Below are 21887 nucleotides of genomic sequence, written 5' to 3'. Positions count from 1 at the left end.
GAAAAATCCCAAACTGGGCGCACTCCCATGGTGGTGCAGATACAGAATACAATACAGAAGGAAAGACTTCCAATGGGCCCGTAGATCCTGGCTGGAGCCAGAGATTAAAGCACTCAGACAGACATATAGGCAGGAAAGAAACCACTATACCGCCCTAATTAGGCATAGGAAGCAGAAGTCCTGGGAGGACTTCTGCTTCCTACGCCTCACATGCAGGTATGCGTGTGAGAGAGTTTCTGCTACCGGCAATGAAGCTCCCTGGGGCATGGTTTATAGGGTGATAACAAAAATTCCCCAGAGGAGAGGTTATCCCCTCCACAATAGCGCAAAATGGTTCCATGACCACAACATGGCATAGCAGCATCAATAATATCTTAAATACCATGTTCAAGCCACCAGGCTTCCCCAGCCACCCTGAAGCAGATCAATCTGTGCCAGGAAAATGAAAAGTATCACATGCAAACAATAGATCTGCCTTTCACATTGGAAGAACTCTGCCTAACATCCAACAAACTAACCCCAGAGGGCTCACATCTGGTGAGTATGGGCTTGGCACACCCAGGGTCCTGAGCTGGATATCATCATTCTTCTCTTTCTTGGTAATTCCCTTCTACTTCTCTCTCTCTCTCTCTCTCTCTCTCAGAGTAATTCGGGAATTTTTTTTTTGCATGGGGCAGCATAAGCCTCAGGCTTCCTTCCACCGTATAACTAATAATAATAATAATAATAATTCAAGCATAGGAGATTTCTTGGAATTGCTAGAACCAGAGATAGTAAAAAAAGTCGTGGAATATACCCCAGCCATAATCTTAAATCTCTTCAACCACTGCCTAAAAACAGGATGCTTTCCATCCTCCTGGAAGACAGCTAGCATCTGACTAATACTAAAAAACCCAAACACGCCTCAGGAACAACCAGACTCCTACTGGCCCATAGTCCTGCTCAGCAAACTGTTTGAGCATCTTCTCCGCCTCAGAATCAGTCAGCACTACTCCAACATGAACCTTCACCAAAACAGTTCGGATTCAAGAAAGGCTGCTCAGACATGGTTGCCCCGGAAGCTATCATCATTGCTGCAAGGAACACAGATAGAAAATACTTCCTGGTCATTTCCGTTGACTTTGCTGGGCGTTTTGACTCACTTTGGTGGCCAAGCATCCTCAGCAGACTCAGGGAAGCCAAATTACCATATAACCTGTTTTGCTGCATTAAGGATTATCTTTCGCAAAGGAAATAACAGCCAAAACACCATACTGCCTAGTGACCAGATTAGTGCACAGAGGGTGTCCCCAGGGCTTTGTTCTGGGACCCCTTTTTTGGAACATTGTTTTAGACGAATTCCTGTACACCAATCTGTGAGACATCTCCACCCAGGCATATGCTGATGATCTGATTCTTACCCTGGCAGCCGACTCCTGTAGACAATTGGAAGATGCAGAAAATGAAGCCCTTATGACTCTCCAACTTTGGGCTGAACAGCACCACCTGCAGATTTCACCGAACAAGACAAACTCAATTTTACTGAAGGGAACACTGCAAGTCACAAGACCTCCCCTAATTAAAATCCAACAAATGACCATAAAACTATCCATGGAGCTGAAATACCTGGGAGTAATTCTAGATAGAAACTTATCATTCATCCTGCATCCGATTCATCTCCACCAAAAAATAAGAAAATATAGTGCCATGGTTAGAGTTTCTCAGCAGGACTGGGGCTTGAAACAGCAAACACTAACCCTTTACTACAAAGCAGTATTTGTACCGATCATCACTTATGCAGAAGGAGCTTGGTTTCTCAAAGCGACAACCGCAGTAAATACAAGAAAATTAGAATCAATCCAGCACACCATCCTACTTTCCATCACTAGAGTTTGCTGCACGGTCAGCACACATGCCTTTCAGGTGCTGGCCGGTGCACTACCCATGGACCTAGAGGGAGTCAAGCACAAATTACTACATTATCTCTCCAAGGGCAGATCCCTTACCTGCAGTGACTTCACCACCGACCCTGCAAATAGTGTCAGAGTGGAAAAAGCACAACTCACCTTCAAAGGACATGGCAACTCAGATGGGACCAAACCACAAAGGGATCCATCACCAAGAAATTCATCCCTGAAATCTCAAGAATCTATCCTGAGCTACCCACATGGTTCTCACCGGGACTCCACGCCACCTTCCGTCTCACGGTGCACAGGTCTTTCAAAGCTAAATTGGCTGGGTTTAGGATTGTGGAAGACCCAAACTGCCATTGTGACTCCCCAGAGACTGGGAGCATCTCCTCTACCACTGTGACATTTTTTTTTTTTTTTTTATGAAAACCCCAAACACGAAAGGTATCAAAACCTATAGTACTTAGTACCGTGCATGGGTTGAAGGAGAAGTATGGGGGGGAGGGGGATGCCAGAAACTTTGCTCTAGAGACTAAACATGGGTTTCACCACTTCAAGTCTCCAATAAGCAAAGTGGTGGTATTTCACCGGTTGATGAAAGTCATCTACCACCTGGACCTCAGGCGCTTTCTTATGATGAGAATTCACTACATCCCCATGAATATGGAGCACCATCTGCTTGACACAGCTGAAGAATACACAGCCTTCACCACCTTTGCAACTGCTGTTCATCTCAACTGTCAACCAGCAGTGGCCTTCCTGTCACAGCACGTTGGGTGGTTATGTCTCTCTCTTTGTATCATTCCTGCCATACCTTCACTACAGTGCCCTCAAACAGTTGACAGTGCCTGTGGTTGCTGAAATGGTGGCCCACACCATCCTAGCACTGTAAATCATTTCTGCTCAAACTCTGTCCATGTCCTTCCTTTTCCCCCACTGCATGGGCTTTGTACTGGAAAACTGGCAGGCACTATCTACACCAATATAAATACTGTACCAGTTGGTAACATCACTCCTAGGTGATGTAGGATACATCCAAAGGGAATATGCCCACTCGTGGAGACAGGGGATGGGCATAATGTTCTGGCTCATGAGTGTACAATTTAGACCTCACAGTGAACATTAGATAATCAGAAGCCATCTCGAGCACTACCAAGTAGTTTAATCTGGTGGACTGTCCACCAACATGCCTACAAAATCTGTTTTAAGGCTGTATCTTCAAAAAAAAACAGGGTACCCATCATGGCATGCTGCTGATGTCCATTATAACCTAAAAAAAAAAAGACATGACATACTGTATAACATATAAGAAGAGGAGATGCTGGAGCTTTTCTACGGAGATCAAACATGGTTTATGCCACTTCAGGCCTCTATTAAGAAAAATAGTGGTACTGTAATGGGTGATAAGAGGCATTTGGCCCAGTGTTATTACAAATGCTTAGCCATTTCTTTGTGCGGTCTTGATGTTTCACAATTCACAACTGAGTGTTACATAACCTCCAGCACTCTAGTCATATTATTTTAAGCCCTTGTACATATTAGAAACCGTGGGCATAGGAAATATGCCCACGGTTTCTAATAGTCTCATCTATATGAAGGTGCAAGCAGAGAGGTTCAGTAATCATAAAATGACTATATGTTGACGTAATTCAACAACCTTGACTCTCAAATGAGACTTTAATATCAGTTCCATCAGAATTTCACACTCCCAGTGATGGCCTTAGCCATATTCACTGGAATAATGTCCATAAAAAACTATCTGAAAAGCAACTTTCCTACTCTTGGAAAGCTTGAAATGTTAATAACTAAGTGAAAAAGAAACAAAAAAAAAAAAAAAAGTTGGGAAAAAAAATATAAAGTAGAAATGAAATTTAAAAAAAATTACAAACAAATGAAAATTCATTAATCCGTGATAATAATGAAAAAAAAAAAAAAAAAAACAAAGATCAAAATACCTGCAAATATATATTAGTAATAGTATTCACCACATAGCAACAAGGAAATTGTAGGCTTTTGCGGCACTGGAAAAAAAAGAAAGAAAAAAAAGGACCAAGTAGATAAGAAAACAAATTATGTTTTCCACCTCACACAGGTAAGTATCCAGCTGACTTTTAACTTTATTCAAACTGTCCTCAACTACCTGCGAGGGCAACTTGTTCCAGCTATCAACGACCCACAGGCTAAAAGAAAACTTCCTACAATCTAATCTAATCCTCAGGCCCTGTAATTTGAATTTATGCCCCCTAGTTCTGGAATTGTTTAGAACATAGTGTATATTATTACTTGTAACGCAGCTTGTGTGACATGAAGTTGGTTCCCCAACTTCATGTCACACAATGTGATGAATACAAATTCTGTAAAGGAGTTTTATGATTTATGTAGGTTAGTGAGTATTTGTGTGGGTTATGTTGGTTGTATTGTTCATCCGGCCTCTTAGCCTAGGGGGCTGTGTTTTAACACAAAAACCTCTAGTTTAATGTGCAGCACTACGAGGAGGCGGGCTGAACGGTAGAGAGTATAAAGCACTGGCAAGAGATAGTAGGGTATAAGAAGTGGGGGGGAACAAATGGGTAGAAGAATAGACAGGGCAAGAGGACCCCCAGTTCAGGATGCCTGTCTTGTCGTGAGCAGTACAGGATGCCTGTCCTGTTGATATTTGGTAGTGGGAGTGACCCACCAAGCATAAGGGCAGAGGGTGCCAACCAGGATGGAGGAAGGGAGTGTGGAAGTGAGAGAACAACCACCCCAGGTGGTAGGAACGAGGATCATAGGGGAAAGGGTCCCCATGTTGGACCTTTTTTGGTACTCAATCCCACACTGGTCATGGGGTCAAGCCCTACTGACTAGTGTCTGCATCCATGCTGGCTAAGTAGCCATGACATGGTGTCTGCTTGGGTGGGCATGGGACCATAGATAGTCCACTTGCCCACCAGTCAATCCAGGAGAGGGGTTCTCATTCACACTCTGCATTCATCCTGTTTTCATACTTTTTTTCTTGCACTATATTTATAATATTTTTTTTTCTAAGTTTATAAGTTTTTTTGTTTTTTTTTCATGCATCCATCTTCTTTCTCACACCCGGAGGGAGGGGGAGATTACTTAAATAAAATAATTTGATTTATAAAATAAGGGCTAGTATTTATAAACTAAGAATTAAAAATTGTGAACTTTCTTGTTTACACCCATGCTTTCATTCATTCTTTCAAGCATTCATTTCTGTTATTCAATTCCATTCTCTCTCTGCACTACATCCCCAGATTACTATTATTATTCAGCTGGGGTGCAGTCCTGCATGCCAGGGAGGTATGCAGTGGGTGTATTGATGTTGTTAATAACTAAGTTCATTTCTGTTAGTATGTATACACTAAACCTATATTTTTAACAGGTGTTTCATACACTCATACCTTCATTCACTCTTTTTCTTCCATGCTGGGTTAATTTCTTACACCATAACTTCACATTCTTTACCTTTCACCACAATTTCTATTTCACCCTATCACATTCATTCAGCATCCAACACATTCACACAATTCTTTCACACTCATTTATCCTCCTTTCATTCTGCATTGCATCCCCTAGCAACAAGCTTTCTATTATTTGACTGAGTTGCTTCCCTGGCTGCCTGTTCATCTCCCTCTCCTTTATATTTATATTCCTTACTGACAGGAGGATAATCCTGGAGGGGGCCAAACGATCAATTCAGTTTTGTCTTTTCCAGTATCTTTTGGGAAGCTGGTTATAGCTACCCTGTCAGATTATAATGTCATCAGAACAGTGAGAATTTCACCTTCATTCATTTTACTAATCCCTCTCAGAGCCTTATAAACCTCAATCAGGTCACCTCTCAGGTGCCTGGTTGCCAAGCTCTGTAGTCCACATAATCAGAGTCTTTCTGCCAATCTCACCATTTCAGTTGCTGGACCCTTTCAAGAAGCTTGATGTCTTTTTTCAGATGAGGTCTCCACACTTGAACACAGTATTACAAATGTGGTCCTACAATTACCTTATATAGTGGGATTACAACCTCCCTATCTCTACAGGATAGTGTTTGATAAATCGTTGATAGGACACCATGGGCTTTCCTGGCTGCCCGTTTACACTGTTTGGAAAACTTCATATCTGTCTGTATTGTAACTCTCAGATCCTTTTCCTCTCAAATGTTTTTAATTTAATCCCACCAAGTGTAGGCTGCTATTCCCCAAGTGACCTTGCATTTAGCAGAATTAAAACATAGCAACTTCTTCTCTGACCATCTTGGAAGTCCGTTCAAGTCATGTAGAAGGAGTGCTGCTTGGCACTGATCATTAACAACTCTGCCAATCTTTATGTCATCTGCAAATTTTGACATCACGCCTTCTATCCCTTCGTCAATGTCATTTATGAAAATGAGAAACAACAGTGGTCCAAGAACTAATCGTTGAGGGGCCCCACTCCTGACATTACACAAATCTAAAGAGGGTTATGATTAATATCCATTAATCACAACCCTCTGCCTTCTGCCCTGTAAAAGGCAGAGGGTTGTTGTATATTTTTCAAATATATATTGTTTACAATTTTGTTCAAAATACAAAACCATTTAAAAAAAAAAAAAAAAACAGTGCCATTAATTCAGTGTTTACTATCACTCATAAGTAAAGTCATTCTGTGCAGTCTATAATAAACAGATATTTTTTTATATTTCTGCTGCTGAAATGCATTAAGGTAACAACATTTTATGGTAAAAATCTAACATACAGAAATTGCAACAAAGAATTCTTTCACTTTTACTGTCACTGTATGAGATAGGTCTCACAGGCTGCAACAAAATACCAGCCTATTTCCTAAACAAAAGTCCACTGACACAACTGATTAATGCAACAGCAAGAAGAAGAGGAAAAGGGAGGGAGTACCAGGATTACAGAATCCCCATAAAATAACTAATGAGCAAACAAAAATATAAATGCATGGGTCTATCAAACCTCACACCGTCATCGCTGAAGGGTTAACTTAATCAATAACTTGGTTATAACTATTGCAAGCTAAAGGGTGGGCAGATAAAAAATTACAGATTCTGATTTGTGACATGCATTCTTGTCCTAAATGCTGGATAGTTACCTATGTGAGGAGGAAAACACATAGGTGTTAATTTTATTTTTTATGTTTATTTTTTTTTATTATTTTATTTAATTATTTATTGGCTAGTACAGCAAGATTTTTTAAATTTTATTTTGGCTAGTGCTTTTTTGTAGAATCATGGGTCGGATAAAAGATGAGCATTCAGAAAGGAATGGAAAATAAAAGATTTCATTCCACCAAGAACAATATCAGTGACACAATCTCAACAAAATACTATGATGGGGAAACTTAAAACAGTAGTCCAGCCAAGGAACACAAACCAAACAGAACTTTCCATTTAGCAATGGTGAAATGTGATACACTGCTGTAGAGGTTTTTTTGAGAAGCCATTAGCAAGTTGTGATAGGAGGAACCCTGAAGCTAAATTACATTAATTTATTTTGAAGGCAGTTGGTGAGGAAAAAATCAAGAGGAGTGCTAGTGTGTGATTCTATACCTGGCTGGTAAATGAACTAGTTATGTAAAGTCAAGTTAAGTAAAGCCTGGATGTTCATGAAATTACCTATTTACTTGTACATTTTTCTTTGTAATATGTAAATTAGCATATGGATTTTTCAGTGCAAAAATAACAGAAAAAGAAATTTATATGTATGATGAATAAGTACATGTTTCCAAAAATACACATCACCATTTTCTGATTAAATTGATACATTTGTTAAGATTTTGTGTTTTGGCTTTCAGTTCCTTTTCCAAATTTCTGGAAGGGTTAATAATCTGTTTTTAACTAGATACTAAAATACTCTGCAATTTTTTGAAATGCAGAGTTTTAAGGCACGTTCATAAACATATGCAAAAGTGCCAAATCTAATCACCATATCAGTCCATCTACATGTAACAAGTGAACTCTCTGTGAATGTATTTTCATGAAATTTTATATTTAGTTCTTTTAGAAAGATTTGTCAGACCATCCCAAATTTCATTAAAATCAGACAAATAAAAATCTAGAAATTATTATTTCGTTTTATCACATTTGTATGAAAAAAGAAATTTATAGATTAAACATAATTTTAATACAATACTGTTAGCTTTAAAAGTCTGTGCATGTATTGTTATATTAGACTCATGAAGAGAGACAGAGATTTTTATAGGAAATCTCATAAATTTAGACCATATAGCATCATATGATCTGATATATGATATATATCATGTGATCTGCTGCCTTGCATATGGGTACACATCTCACATCTGTAGGCAAGAGATTCCAACTTGAAGGCATTGTACCTGATCTGGACACATCCAAAGATTGTCCCAACAGCGGAGACCCTGCAGTATGCCCATATTGAAAAAGAAAAGAAGAATGCAAAGGCATTCAGTAAGAGATCTGCTTTGCGTGGAATATTTAAGAGTATTAGACACATTAAGGCAACATATTCCATCCCAATGTAACTAAAAATAAAAATGATCATCCTTCAGATAATCTGCGACTTTTTTCCAATTTAAAAGTTGTTCAACTGAATGCTCACAGTGATCCAGGATGGTTGCCAGTGAAATTCCTTGCTTAAAGGATACAGTTTCTCCCAACACAATTTGTTTGCAGGAATCATATCACATCAAGGGAAAAATTATTGGTTAAAATATTACAGCCAGAGTCATATATTGAAATCATGAAAACCCAAAGTCCTTTATAATTATATTTAACAAAGACCTAGATATTCTGGCTGTCTCCACTTTATTCTTTTATATTATATCAGTACAGTATCTGCCATCCTCGAACTCTGACTTAAATCCACATCTCTAATACCTTGAAAGACACTTTAACAAAATTTGTCCTGAACCTTTGTCAATTGTATCAAATGTCAATTCTAAATCCACCCTTTGAAATAGTGCTACCGGTGACTCAAGAAGGCATCTGCTGGAGAACCTCATTTTTGCACATTGCTTAGATGTCTTTAATCTTCCTAAAAAATCTTTTACCTTCTGCAATAGCCTTGGCCAGTCTAATATGCATGTAACACATGCAACTAATAATCTTTCCCCTCTTGTTTCTAAATGGAATGTAAATACAGACTGGATAACATCAGACTATCTCTTTTAATATATGTTCCAAAAGAACCACAGGATCTCCCCCATACAAATTAGTTGGGTACTCATTGAAGAATAATTTATAGAACAACTTTGACTTGTCAATATTCACTGATCTTCCTTTGGATGATACTATTTCCTGTAACCATTTCAACAAGAGCCAGCTGGCCATGCAGATTCAAAATGACATCCATACAGCAATAACTAAATGTACCGGTACTATGAATAAAAAAGTTACATCCAACTGCATCATGTGGTGGAGCCATGAACTCACAGTGCTCAGACAGAAAATTCATCAAGCTTGATGTTTATATCAAAGGGCCAAAAGAAACAGACATTCTCAGAATAATATTAATATACTGCATCTCAACTATAAAAATATTAAAAAAACATAAGTTAATCTATAATAATAAACTAACATCCTAACAAAATTTTGTTCACAAAACATGTAATGACAAGTAATTGGGGCTTAATTTACAAAATAAGCTCTTTCCTGGATAAATATTTAATACCGTAATTACAAACAACAAAGAGTCTCCCAATTGGTCTTAAACAGCAAACAAGATCTTGGATAGGATGTTCCCAAAGATGATATTAATCAAGATTCTTCCCATCATCTCAACGTCAGACTACAAAATATCCAATACAGTTCTTCCATTCCTTTCCAACCATTTACTATGAAGGAGTTGCGAAGCATTGTTTCATCTTATACGTCCTGGATCTGATCTCTTAGAAAGCAATTTCATTAAGAGATTCCTCTCTCTCCCTCCATCTACATCACCTTTTAAAATTATTTAATAAGTGTCTTGAGTCAGGCATCTTTCTACAAATTTTGAAATCATCACTTTTAAAGATAATACCAAAACTAGACAAACTTCTCAATGATCCAAATTCCTATACATCAATTTCACTATTGTCACATATGAGAAAGCTGCTTGAAAGCCACATAGTCTTAAAGATGTAATCTAATACTTTTTCATCCCTCCAATTTGGCTTTTGTCCCAGAAGAGGGTGTGAGGATCCATTTTTTGAACTTAAGAAGAGAAACTGATAACTCAACCTTTAATTACTGTTTGGTGGTTTTTTTATGGACTTTGAAGGAGCCTTTGACATCTTATGGTGGCTAAGTGTTCTTCAACGTCTACAAAAGTTCACTGTCCCTATAATCTCTTTCGGCTTTTTAGAAGTTATTTTACCAATAGGTCTGAAATATAATATATAACATCTCATGGGTAGGTCCCTCAGAGTTTTTATGGCAATTGTTACCAGTCTATTCTTGAACCTCTGGTGTGAAGCCTAGTTCTTGGCAAATGGCTGCTTTTCAACTTTGACTGAGCCAACATACAAATGGTTGCATACACCGATGATTTGTCAATTTTTGTGCATGACAGTTCTAGAAAGGCTTCAGAACAACAGACAAAACTTAATTCTTACTAGACTTTCTGAATGGATGGTTAAACAAACACAAAATTTCACATTCACGTTCTGCAAATTGCAGTAGCTAGAGACTAGGCACTTCTTCCGCTTGCACCAATTACAAACCTGAGAGGGCATAAATTCAAATTGAAGAAAGAGTTGTAGAATAGACGTGCGGAAATTTGCCTTTTAGAGGGAATGGATGAAATTGTTTTTTTTTTTTGTCTGATGCTACATAAGCTGATATGTTTGCTTTCTTGCATCACATGCCTCCATTACATAAAAAAATTCACAATGATGATTTTCCATGGGAAATTAAATTACAACAAACCACCAGTAATGTAATCAAATATAAAGGCAAATCCATACTGTTTGCTACTACCATAAGCATCTAGGGACCATCATTAATGATAAACTATTCTTCTTGCCACATATACAGAATCTCCAAAAAAAAGTCAAACACTTTATGGCAATGCTATTCAAGTTTTCACATCAAGACTGGGGCTTAAGAATGATAACCTTCGAATTCTCTACCAATCAGTCTTCTGCCTATAATAACTTATGTTGCCATTATCTGGTTTCAGAGAACAATGCTTCTTACCATTCAAGCTAAACTTGACACTGTACAATGATGCATTTTGCTTGTGCTATTAAGAACATGCAGAACTCTCTCCACCTGTTCTCTTCAAGTTCATGCTTGACTCCTGCCTCTTGACATGCTTATAATTTATAAAGGCTTTTCATATCATATCAGAATGTTTGGAATCACTTATGATCCACCTGCAAATCCCAAGACAGAAAAATCTAAATGTTGGTCTAAACTTAATGTTAATAATCAATGACAGAACAAATGGTCCAATACTGTAAAAGAAGCCACCACCAAATTCTTTGTACCACGTGTAAATTTTAATACCGCCAAGGCAATACTGGTTTTATACCTCATACTTGCTTATGAGTCATGGATCTATTAAAATCTACCTATTTCAGTCTAATCTCTTCAGTATACCTAACTGTTCCTATGGTGCTCTGGGAAATTGGAATCACATATCATACAACTGCCCAAATTTATTCACACTGAATTCACATAGCAAAACCCATGACTTTTTCTCAGGAAATGAAAAATATCTCATTGCCAAAGAACACATATTTGCTGTAATACAAGATTTTGCACGACAAGCCTTCACCAAACGTCATACTATAATAACCTCAATGGCTGACCGTCCCTCTCTGTAACACAGGCCTAATCTTCCTTGGACTAGGCTTTTTTCCTCCTTTCCTTCACTCTAGTCGCCTCTTTTTTTTTTTAAAGCTGGCCATTAGCCTTGTGCAACAGGTGGGATTTTTCTGGTGCCCGGGTTTGGGCTTCCTAGGTACAGGATTGCTGGCATCCATTGGTCTTGCACTCTGCCAGTGGATGAAGGATTTATATTTTCTTCTGTTTTTTTCTGAATGACCTCAAGCTCAATTTGGACATTGTTGTACAGGATAATTGGGGGCTACTACAACTTATGCTTTCTTGTGGACCACCTCCTCATGGTGTACACACACAGTGGGCAGGCTTTCCAAGTGATCACCTTTCTGGTAGCAAAGTGGCCAGAAACCACTAAACAACACACACACACAAATTATGATTTACTAAACCCAATTTAAAAAAATTAGAAAAACCAAAAGAAAGTGTTTATAAAAATTTTCAGAATTTTCAAGATCACTAATCCCCAGATTGTAACCCAGACACCTGTGTGACATCTGGCAGATGCAATGTAAATGTCTGTATTTTTGTCAGCAGTTCATATTTAGCCAGCAAACAGCTGACAAAAGTACAGACTAGCACCTTACAGGTGTCATGCAGGAATGAGAATTACCTAGAAGAAAGAAAGAGCCTTAACTTGCCTGGTGTATGTTAATAAGCACTACACAAGAAATTAATGTCTTGAATCCAGAGTATATTAATCAAAATGGAAACAGAAAATACTGTAAAACCAGTAAAGAGAATACACTGGTGGGCAAAGTACACAGGAAGATATGATTTCATTTATAAATTAGAAAAAAAAAAAAAGCAGAAAAATTTTAAAAAGTGACATTTGTAAGATGACATACTAGCAAAAGAAGGTTGGTTAATGACAAGAAAAGGACCTCTGGTAGACTCAGGTATTCCTTTGAGCTCTATTAACTGAGCTATTACTATATAATATTTGATACCAATGCATTATGTCAAGCGCTTAAGGAATTTAACCCTAAGGCCACACAAAAGGCATTCATCCCAGCATTCTTTATGGCTCCAGATGCAAGGTATTGCATCTGTAGAGAATGGTGAGACCACACTTGGAATACTGTATCCAGATCTCGAGGTCACATGTAAAGAAAAGATATATAACTTCTAGGAATGGTGTAAGAGAATATTAGTGGCAAAGAAGGGTGACTGGATTGGTAAGGAGTGCTAAGCATTATCCCTATGAGGAGCTTAACAACCAGACAACATGGAGGGAGAAGGATTTGATTGAAGGGATTAATGAATGAGGGAGGAATATTCTCAGTGGTGCATTAGGCAACAAAGGGCACAGCCATAAAATTCTTAGGGAACAACAATTAGGTTAGATTATATGTATGTTTTGGCACAAGTGATTACAATGGTGGAGTGTTTGCAAAATTCAAGGAGAAGCTGGGGGTAGACACTTTTTGATGATGGGAATAATATGAATTTTTTTTGTTTTTTTTTTTGACAGATACAGAATACCTTTGCTTTCCTGCAACATAATGCCATATTAATAGTAATACTGAATGAAGTATAGAGGAAAACTAAGTGTTTTATTTCTATACACTTGATATGCCTCCAGACAATCAAAGTGGCTTCAAATTCCTGCCATACTTTGATTACAGCATACAGGTCTGAAAACCGCATTTCAGGAAGTAGGCAGACCTCTCTTTCCCTCATGTAGAGAGAGAAGTCACAAATTAGTTATGAATGTAAGGTTATCCCTGGGGAGACTCCAGTTCTGCAAGTTGCAATATCTGGAAACCGTGATCAAATAAGTGAACCAATTGAAAGAGTAAACTAAACAATCAATGTTCTCTCTTTCACAAAAAAAATATACAGTACACGCAATGGATCATACATATCCCTGAAGTCACATAGAATACAAATTAATTTTTTTGCAAGACGAAAGAACATATATATAAGAAATAATTTTCCGAGAGAAAAATCAAATTTGATTAAATTTGGCATTAGGCTAATAGGACTGTTTTTCACAGATATACTTCTCCATATTCATATTTTATAAATATTTTAATTAGAATACAACTACAAATAAGCATACAAAATCTAATGTGCTAAAAACATACTATGTGTATTAAGTACAATAATCATGCAAAAATAATACTAATATTTCAACAAGAATGGTTAGAACACTTAGAACTTAACAGTTCTAAGTGTTCTAACCATTCTTGTTGGACTTCTTGCTTAACTTGTCATCTTGAACTAAGTTCGACAGTGCAACTGATGCACTACAGCAACTTAAATATATTTTAGAATTATCAATGTGAATTTTAAAATGCCTCCAGTAAGGTCCTCAAATTTCAACCTGCTTCATTGAATATTTTTTTAATTGGCTGAATACAGCCATAAAATCAGATTATCTCTCCATGTTTGTGTACAAAATACACCCAACATTTGCTTGAGTATTATTCTTCCTTACAGTTTTGGTTTCAGCTTCAATTTCTCTTACTGTGGGTTGGAAAATATATATATATATATATTTTTTTTTTTTTTTTTTTTTTTTGAATAACAAAGCCTATCATTACTAGAGACAGTATTTGTCCTTGTTACCCAATATAACATGAGAACGAATATTATAAAGTGCACCATTCTTGCTTTTGTTTGACAAAAATATTCAGTACTGCAAGCAATTTCAACAGGAGGACAACAGCTCATGTGACTTTTATAGTACACTTACTCAAAGGTTATTAAAAATTATATCCCACAAATTAAGAAATAAATAAAAGAGGATTACAGATTCCAAATTTGTGCTAACTCAAAATCCATCACATATTTCAAAAAATTTTTGTAAAAAAATATTTCCAAAGATTCTTCCATGAAAATACATTAAGATATTAAAGGGTTAAGATATTTTCTATGGCCTTCTGAATTATGCAGTGAACCTTGGGAAGCAATCCTACATGGGTTTCCTGAATTTCCTAAATTATATTAATAAAGGATAACATCATGCTTGAAATTTGCTTTTTTGCCAAAAAGAAATTAGCTACTACCATAAACTCCCACATAATTCTTGGACTAAAAATACACAAAAATTGAAAGAGAAACTGGATAAATACTTTGATGAAACGTAAAAGAAATGAATGATACATGGGTTCAATTAATAAAATTTTTATTTTATAATTTTTATTTCATTTAATTATTATTTAGACCAATATTACATATGCTTTGCTTCCTTGCATCATTTTGCCAATATTAATACTAAAATATCAGTTAACATAATCTTTGCATGTGTTCATCTTATTTGGGATTCTTAGCTAAAAATAAAAGATATATGTAGCATTATGAATTTTCTATGGCCTTAAGATAAATAAACTGATTATATAAAATATTCACAATTTTTCTTCCAGATTTTTGTAAAAGTCCATAAGTTTGCTGATGCATGTACATTTGTGGAAAATTTGGGTTCAGTAAAATGAACTGGTAGAAGCAATGAAATAAAATTAAAATAAAAACTACAGCATGCAACATAACACATCCATTTTAATATAATCAAAAAAAGTTCAATTTTCCACGAGTACCTAAAATATTCTGTATAACTCCCACTGTAAAAAAACATTTTGATTAATTTTTGGTAGTAAAAAAAAAAAAAAAAAACAGGGTAAAATCCATGCAAAATACAACTGATAACAACTCCACTACATGCTGGATTATATATAAAATAAGATAGTAATCGATTCATATTTTAAATTTCAAATTAGATGGTTACAAGTCTAACTTATAACTAACTTTTAAAACTGACATGAACTGAATAAGCCAGACTTAATTAAATGACAAGTTAAATTTTTATAGCATTCTTAAAATATGTAGTTTCTACTGTAGAATTTAAATGATCTGACACTAGAAAAGCATCTATTTAAGCAAACTAGATTCGGTAATTTTTTTTTTTATCTTTTTTTCAGAAATTCAATTGACTCTATCAAATTCTTGCAACCTCTTTCATAACACATGACAATTAGTCAAATTGCATGGACTGGCTATTGCAAAGCATGAGGGAATTAACATTATCACTTTATAAAATGAACAGCTGGAGTACTCACATGTTCATCAAAGATTGACGAATACAGCGCATTCTTAAATAGCTCATAAAAATTACTCTAACTATGTACTAATATTAATAGTAAAATTAATTCTCCCAGTATTACAAATAATTGTTTAATATATATATAAACTCCACACTCTGTTACTGTTAGCAGTTTAGAATGGACAGTTAAGGCATTATTCGGTCTACACTACAAACCAGCACAGTGTATTTTATTTTTTATGAAACAGGTTTTTTCCCCCCTTTTAATTTGTCTAAATATCTTTTCATCAGTTTTATCATAGGGTAAGGAATGCTACCAAATCCATTCACAATTTACAAGTTTTGTGTTGATTTTTTTATGTATCTGATTTTTTTATTATTAATAAAAAAACCCGGCCTGCTATGGACAATTTGTTTGTATGTAACTTACTGTTCACTGGCTGTGTCAGCAAACTGCTTTTCTATTGGCATTTTCAAAAGCCTGACACTAAGTCTATATTAAAAAAATAATAATTAAAAAACACCTGCTATACCAACAATAAACATGCCTGATGGTGTGCATGGTTTAATCTAAAATAAATATGATGGCATCTCACACTGCTGTGTCTGCTTGAGTATCTTAATAAACTGATATTATCTAGGTTGCACCATACAATCTGAGACTGGGGGACTGGTGCTGTTGTAATGTTATTACAGAATATGAGCATTACTTCTGAACTATGCAGTGGACCACATCTGGTTGCGCATAAGTTTGCACTGTAGGATTCTTACAAAAAGGGGGGGGGGGACAAAGGCAGCTCCATCATCCATAACTCATATTCATTTGGATACCAGTGGCAAACTGGTGTCTAAATGAAACTTCCCACTTGTTCAGCTGTGCATAATTTCCAGCGCTGTTGACTACTGAAATCACTATCAACAAGGGCAATTTCAACACTGTGGATAGAGTGATTGCCAATGTAAAACTCCTTTGCACATGGACAGCTGTATGTGGAATTATCCAGGTGTAGGTTATACAACTGCATTGATACTTCCATAGACACAGCATAAAGAACATTGTGTTTAAGAAGTTCTGTAGAACTTCTTGAATAAATTGTGTGGTAATAATAAGGTCTGTAATAAAATAATAACATCAATAAAATCTGTAATAAATTGTGTATATTTTAATTAACCCCTTTATTTGTCATTGTATTTTAAGTTTCACAGTTACTACTATAATTGAAATCAAGTAAATGTGAAATTGCTGGTTATATGTAACTGGACAGTTCCCCAGAGCAAAAATTAGCAAAAGTTTTACATTTGTCCAAATTAAATTGTTGCCTAGCTCTAGGCAATAATTAAGTTGCATATAAAAAAAAACTTTAGGAGAGCAAAATGGGTTTTCTAATATAAATATAAAGATCAGTACTTATTTGTGTAACGGATGTTATATGTGATCCTTGAATAGTTAAAAAAAATTTTTAAATATCCTCTTTCTCTGGTTTATTTAAAAATTTAGTTTATTAAACTGAAACTGTACAATGTGAATGACTGATCTGTGTACTAGAGGGGCTGGTGTATTTTAAACTTTGATAAAACTATATAACATCAAATGGTAAACATTTATCTGATTAAGCCTATGGAATGATTTTAAAGTACATAAAAAAAACATATCGCGATTGAAACACACTACAGAATTTTATTATTGCTAATTAATCAGTAAATTACAAAATTCGACACATAAAACTATTTTATTAAATAATTATGACTTTAAATGAGTTGCTGAAATTCTCCGAAATGTTCATCTTTTTGAGATTTGGCATTAATAAATAATTATAAAATATAGGAATAAGGGAAAACTGAGATGATCTGATAACTTACTTCATAAAGGCAATAAATAAATTTTGGTGACCACTGTATTTATTATGCTTAACTCTGAAAAAATAATCAAGTCCATAAACAATAAAACTAAGGTGACCAAATCTTAAAAGTCCAATACAGGACATTTCCTTAATATAACAAGGCCACATTATAAGGAAGATACATGTTTAGATTAGGAGTTTATTTATTATTATTTTTTTAGTAACTACTACCCATATAAAATGTATCAACAGGAAAAGCTGGTCAAAAAAAAAAAAAAAAAAAAACACAGGATAGTAAATTCAAACAAAAGACCATTCTTGTAAAAACAGGGCATCTAATCACCTTACAAAAACGAAACTATATCATTCAGTTACAGGAAGACAACTAACTAAATTTCATTCTGCTTTGCAGACTTAACAAGACCCTAATATCCACGTAGTTTTTCTTCCTTTTTTTTAATTTTTTTTTTTTTTATTACAAGAGAATGAGAAACGATGTGGTGTAATTAGTAGCAATTCTCTCAAATGTTCATCTTTCAGGTTTCTGCATTAGTATAATTCAGAGAAAAATAATTTTTAGAATAAGATCATCGATTCTTTAAACTCGATAAATAAAATTCTCCAGGTATAATTTAATAAATGAATTTTGCCATTATATTAATTTTCGAAAAAAGCATATCCCTGCACTATTTTTATTATATCTAGATCAACAAGAAGCTTCACGAGTGATATACTAACGAAAATTTATTTTTATTCATGGCCACAATTATATGCATTAGCTCCCAAACAACTCAAGATTTGCATATCCACTGATGAAAGGGGTGTCTGAACTTGATATTAACAGCAATTAAATCGAAAGTTTGTTGTTAACAAGGCAATTCAAAATGTCGAAAAGTAAAATACGTCTTACTCTAACCTCTCAAAATGAATGTTTATAAGATTAATAACATACACAATTAGAAATAGCTCTGTGGAATGTATACGAACAAAAGTTTGCCCAAATATAGAACATATACACTGCTCAGGAAAAACAAGGCATTGCATATGATGTTAACCAATAAGTGAATCACTGTATGTGTGTGTGCGTGTTTTTTTTTTTTTTTCAATGCACAGATTAAATAGTTATAAAACAAACGCAATTCAGTTTGGGACAACTGACCTAACAGTAGGAGTCTGTGCGTAGCTCTGTATATCTGTTTATCCTTTTGTATTTGCTTCTCTATCTTCTTATTTGCCTCTTTTCGCCGCTTATCCTCTTCCGCGTCGCTCTTGGAGCTCGAACCTCCGAAACAACCCATGTCATTAGTTAGGCTTAACAGTGATCACAGCCAGGGTTTCTTCGAATGCGTTTTTCGCACTCTAACACCGTCCGATTGAACTCCTTGATATACTTTTTTATTCTTTTCACTCCCATAAGAAAAACGAAGCAGAAGAAACACACGCCCGTCACGACACTGCTATTACACTATGCATATTTGAGCGTCACATCTGCGAATTCTATCCGCACACATCAATACTCGGGCAGTACTCATGAACGCTAATCAGCCTACCACCAGGCTGCCACCCTCTGCAAGAGATGGGTGGGACTGAGGCGCTCTAAGGATTCTGGGTAAAGGAGCCGTAACCAGAACGTGAACTCAGACGTAAGCCTATATATTGGCGTTCTGGCGGAGTTTCTCTCGCAATCCTTTCACTCTATTCATATACGAATATGGGCATGAAGTTAAAAAAAAAAAAAAACGAAAACGTAATAATTAATTAATTGTTTATTTAAATTGCTTTCATTCCAGTCATGTTTAAATTGGTCGAAACTTTCTTGAGTGTTACAACTTTTTAAAATTCTAATTTCGCATAAAATCAAGAACGGAATGAAATCAAGCAATTAATACTGCAATAAGAGCCCTTGTTTGAAAATGTATCTTCCTTTAAAAATTAAATAAATATATGCGCGTATACTTATATGAGATTGACGCAGTTTATTTAGATAAATGCATGATTCTAACAAATGCTTTCGAATACGTTCCATTCATGAGACCAACATAAATGATAATACAGAGCGGAGCGATTCCAACTAATAGAAACCGAAAAAGGAGATAACACATGAAGATTCCACAGTTCCGTTTTAAAGTTTTTTTTTTTTTTGGGGGGGGGGGAGATTCTTTTAAATAATAAGTTTGAGTGATAAACGCATTTTTCATTTTTATACGAAAACCAAAACGACAGATATCTACTATTAAACTCACCATTAATCCCAATAGCAGATGTCTTGCACCTTTTCATTTTATGAAATGAAGGATTCTAGAAAGAATAAATACTTCTTATTGTACAAAGAGATAAATTGAACAGTACTATTCTACAAGGCCTTCACGGCCAAAGGAGTCCGGAGGTTAAAGTTCTGTTTATATTTCGGTACGACCAGGATAGAAGTTAATAATTTTTATTGTATTCATTGTCGAAATATTAACCATATCGACAAAGAATACGATATTAAGTTAACGTATTTAGCAGTCACGCTGGCCATGGTCCATTCAAATGCGTGTGCTACTCATTCACTCTTTGATCATTTACATTAAGCTCCAAGATGATTGAGGGCTTGGGCAAACTTGTGTTCCCTTCTCAAAAAATGTCTAGTTAGTTAATGCACGTAGTACGTTACATTTCAGGCGCATTAGCAAATAGTAATAATTCAGGGTTAAAAAAAAACGACTTTTATGAGAAAACCCGAGAACATTTCATTTATGCACTTCGCCATATTGCCCATTCATTCCTCCAATCAGCGAACGGAAACGAGCATAACATCCAGTGCTTCTGGTGAGTATGGGCCTGGCACACCCAGGGTTCTGAGCTGGATATCATCATTCTTCTCTTTCTTGATGATTCTCTTCTACTTCTGACTCTTGTTCTCTCTCTCTAGGTAATTCAGAATTTTTTTTTAGCTGGTGCAGCATAAGTCAAAGGCTTCCTTGCACCATATGGCTAATGATAATAATAATATGGATATATACAATTTATGGTATACGTATGTGATAAAAAAAAATAATAATAATTGCGATTTTTTTTATTAAACCAATTTTAATGAAAGTTTAAATGGCTCGACAAATCTTTCGAAAAGAGCCAAGTATAAAATTTTTTGAAACTATCCACTGGGAGTGGAATTTACGGACATGGAAAAAACAATAAGCGCTTTACACATATATGCTAACGCATCTAAAAATGCATATTTTTTCATAAATAAATCAATTAAATTAATAAAGTTATCTTTCGATGATGGAGGTCTATGGAAAATAGATTATCTATACAGGAAATCAGTTTACATACTCATTGTATGATATAACTTGATATTTTTTATAAGTTGTAAGCCCCTTACGTTATGAACAGGTGTGGTCACATTTTGATTTTATTTCTTATAATTTCTCTGTTTTTGTATTTAGCGGCAATTAATTTAAAAAATATATAATAAAATTTAAAAAAAAAAAAAAAAAAAATATATATATATATATATATATATATATATATATATATATATATATATATATATATATATATATACTGTATTTGGAAACCGTGAACGTTAGATAGATAGATTTTAGTCACCCTACCCTTTAACGTAGGGGCTCTCAAAACTTTGATATACTATGATCCCTAAAATAATAAACGAATCTGTGTAACCCACCCCCTTCGCCAATGAACAGATCTAAAAAGAGCCAAGTATAAAACTTCCTAAAATTCTATCCACTAGAAATCGTGTTATTACATGCGGACGGACAGAAGGGCATGGAGAACACAATAGGGGCTTTACACATGCATGTATATGCTAACGCACCTAAAAATGGAAAATTATTTTCATAAATGAATCAATTAAATAAAAAAAAACTTGTTTTACACTGATACGGATCTTTAGAAAACAGCCTGTAGAGGAAATCAGTTTAATTTTTGCATAAATTGCAAAACCCTTAGGTCGTTGTGAAGAGATGTCACCACATTTTGATTTTATTTCTTAGAAACCGTGAACGTTAGATAGATTTAAGTTAGGGGTTCTCAAACTTTCGGATACTGTGATCACGAAAATGATAAATGAATCTGTGTGATCCCCTCCAATGAATAAAACTAATGATTCCATTAAGGTCAGGGTTGGGTAAGAAACAAATGTACCACTAACTTTTAATAATTAAATTAATCAATAAAATAATCATTAAATGTTAAAAAATATTAAAATAAAGTTGAATTAAATAATTAAAAAATCGGCTATGTGGGGGTTTTTGTCTAACGTAGCCGAGTGGCCAGGCAAGAAATGGCATCAAATGCATTTG

General features: G+C 35.3%; 1 protein-coding gene across 1 annotated transcript in view; it reads right to left on the bottom strand.

Annotated features, from left to right (window-relative positions):
* The window catches only part of LOC150078802 (guanine nucleotide-binding protein G(s) subunit alpha), a 244592-nt gene extending 225363 nt beyond the window's left edge, over window positions 1–19229 (bottom strand). Inside the window, exon 1 of the mRNA XM_090384099.1 lies at window positions 18737–19229. Within this exon, the coding sequence (XP_090240225.1) occupies window positions 18737–18875 (139 nt within the window). The 5' untranslated portion in view covers window positions 18876–19229. The remainder of the gene's footprint in view (window positions 1–18736) is intronic.
* Between the last annotated feature and the right edge of the window lie 2658 nt (window positions 19230–21887).

Source organism: Mastigoproctus giganteus, chromosome 10 (assembly GCF_048544385.1).
Source record: "Mastigoproctus giganteus isolate SK-2022 chromosome 10, ASM4854438v1, whole genome shotgun sequence".
NCBI lineage: Eukaryota > Metazoa > Arthropoda > Arachnida > Uropygi > Thelyphonidae > Mastigoproctus > Mastigoproctus giganteus.
This window is presented reverse-complemented; position numbering and strand designations above follow the sequence as displayed.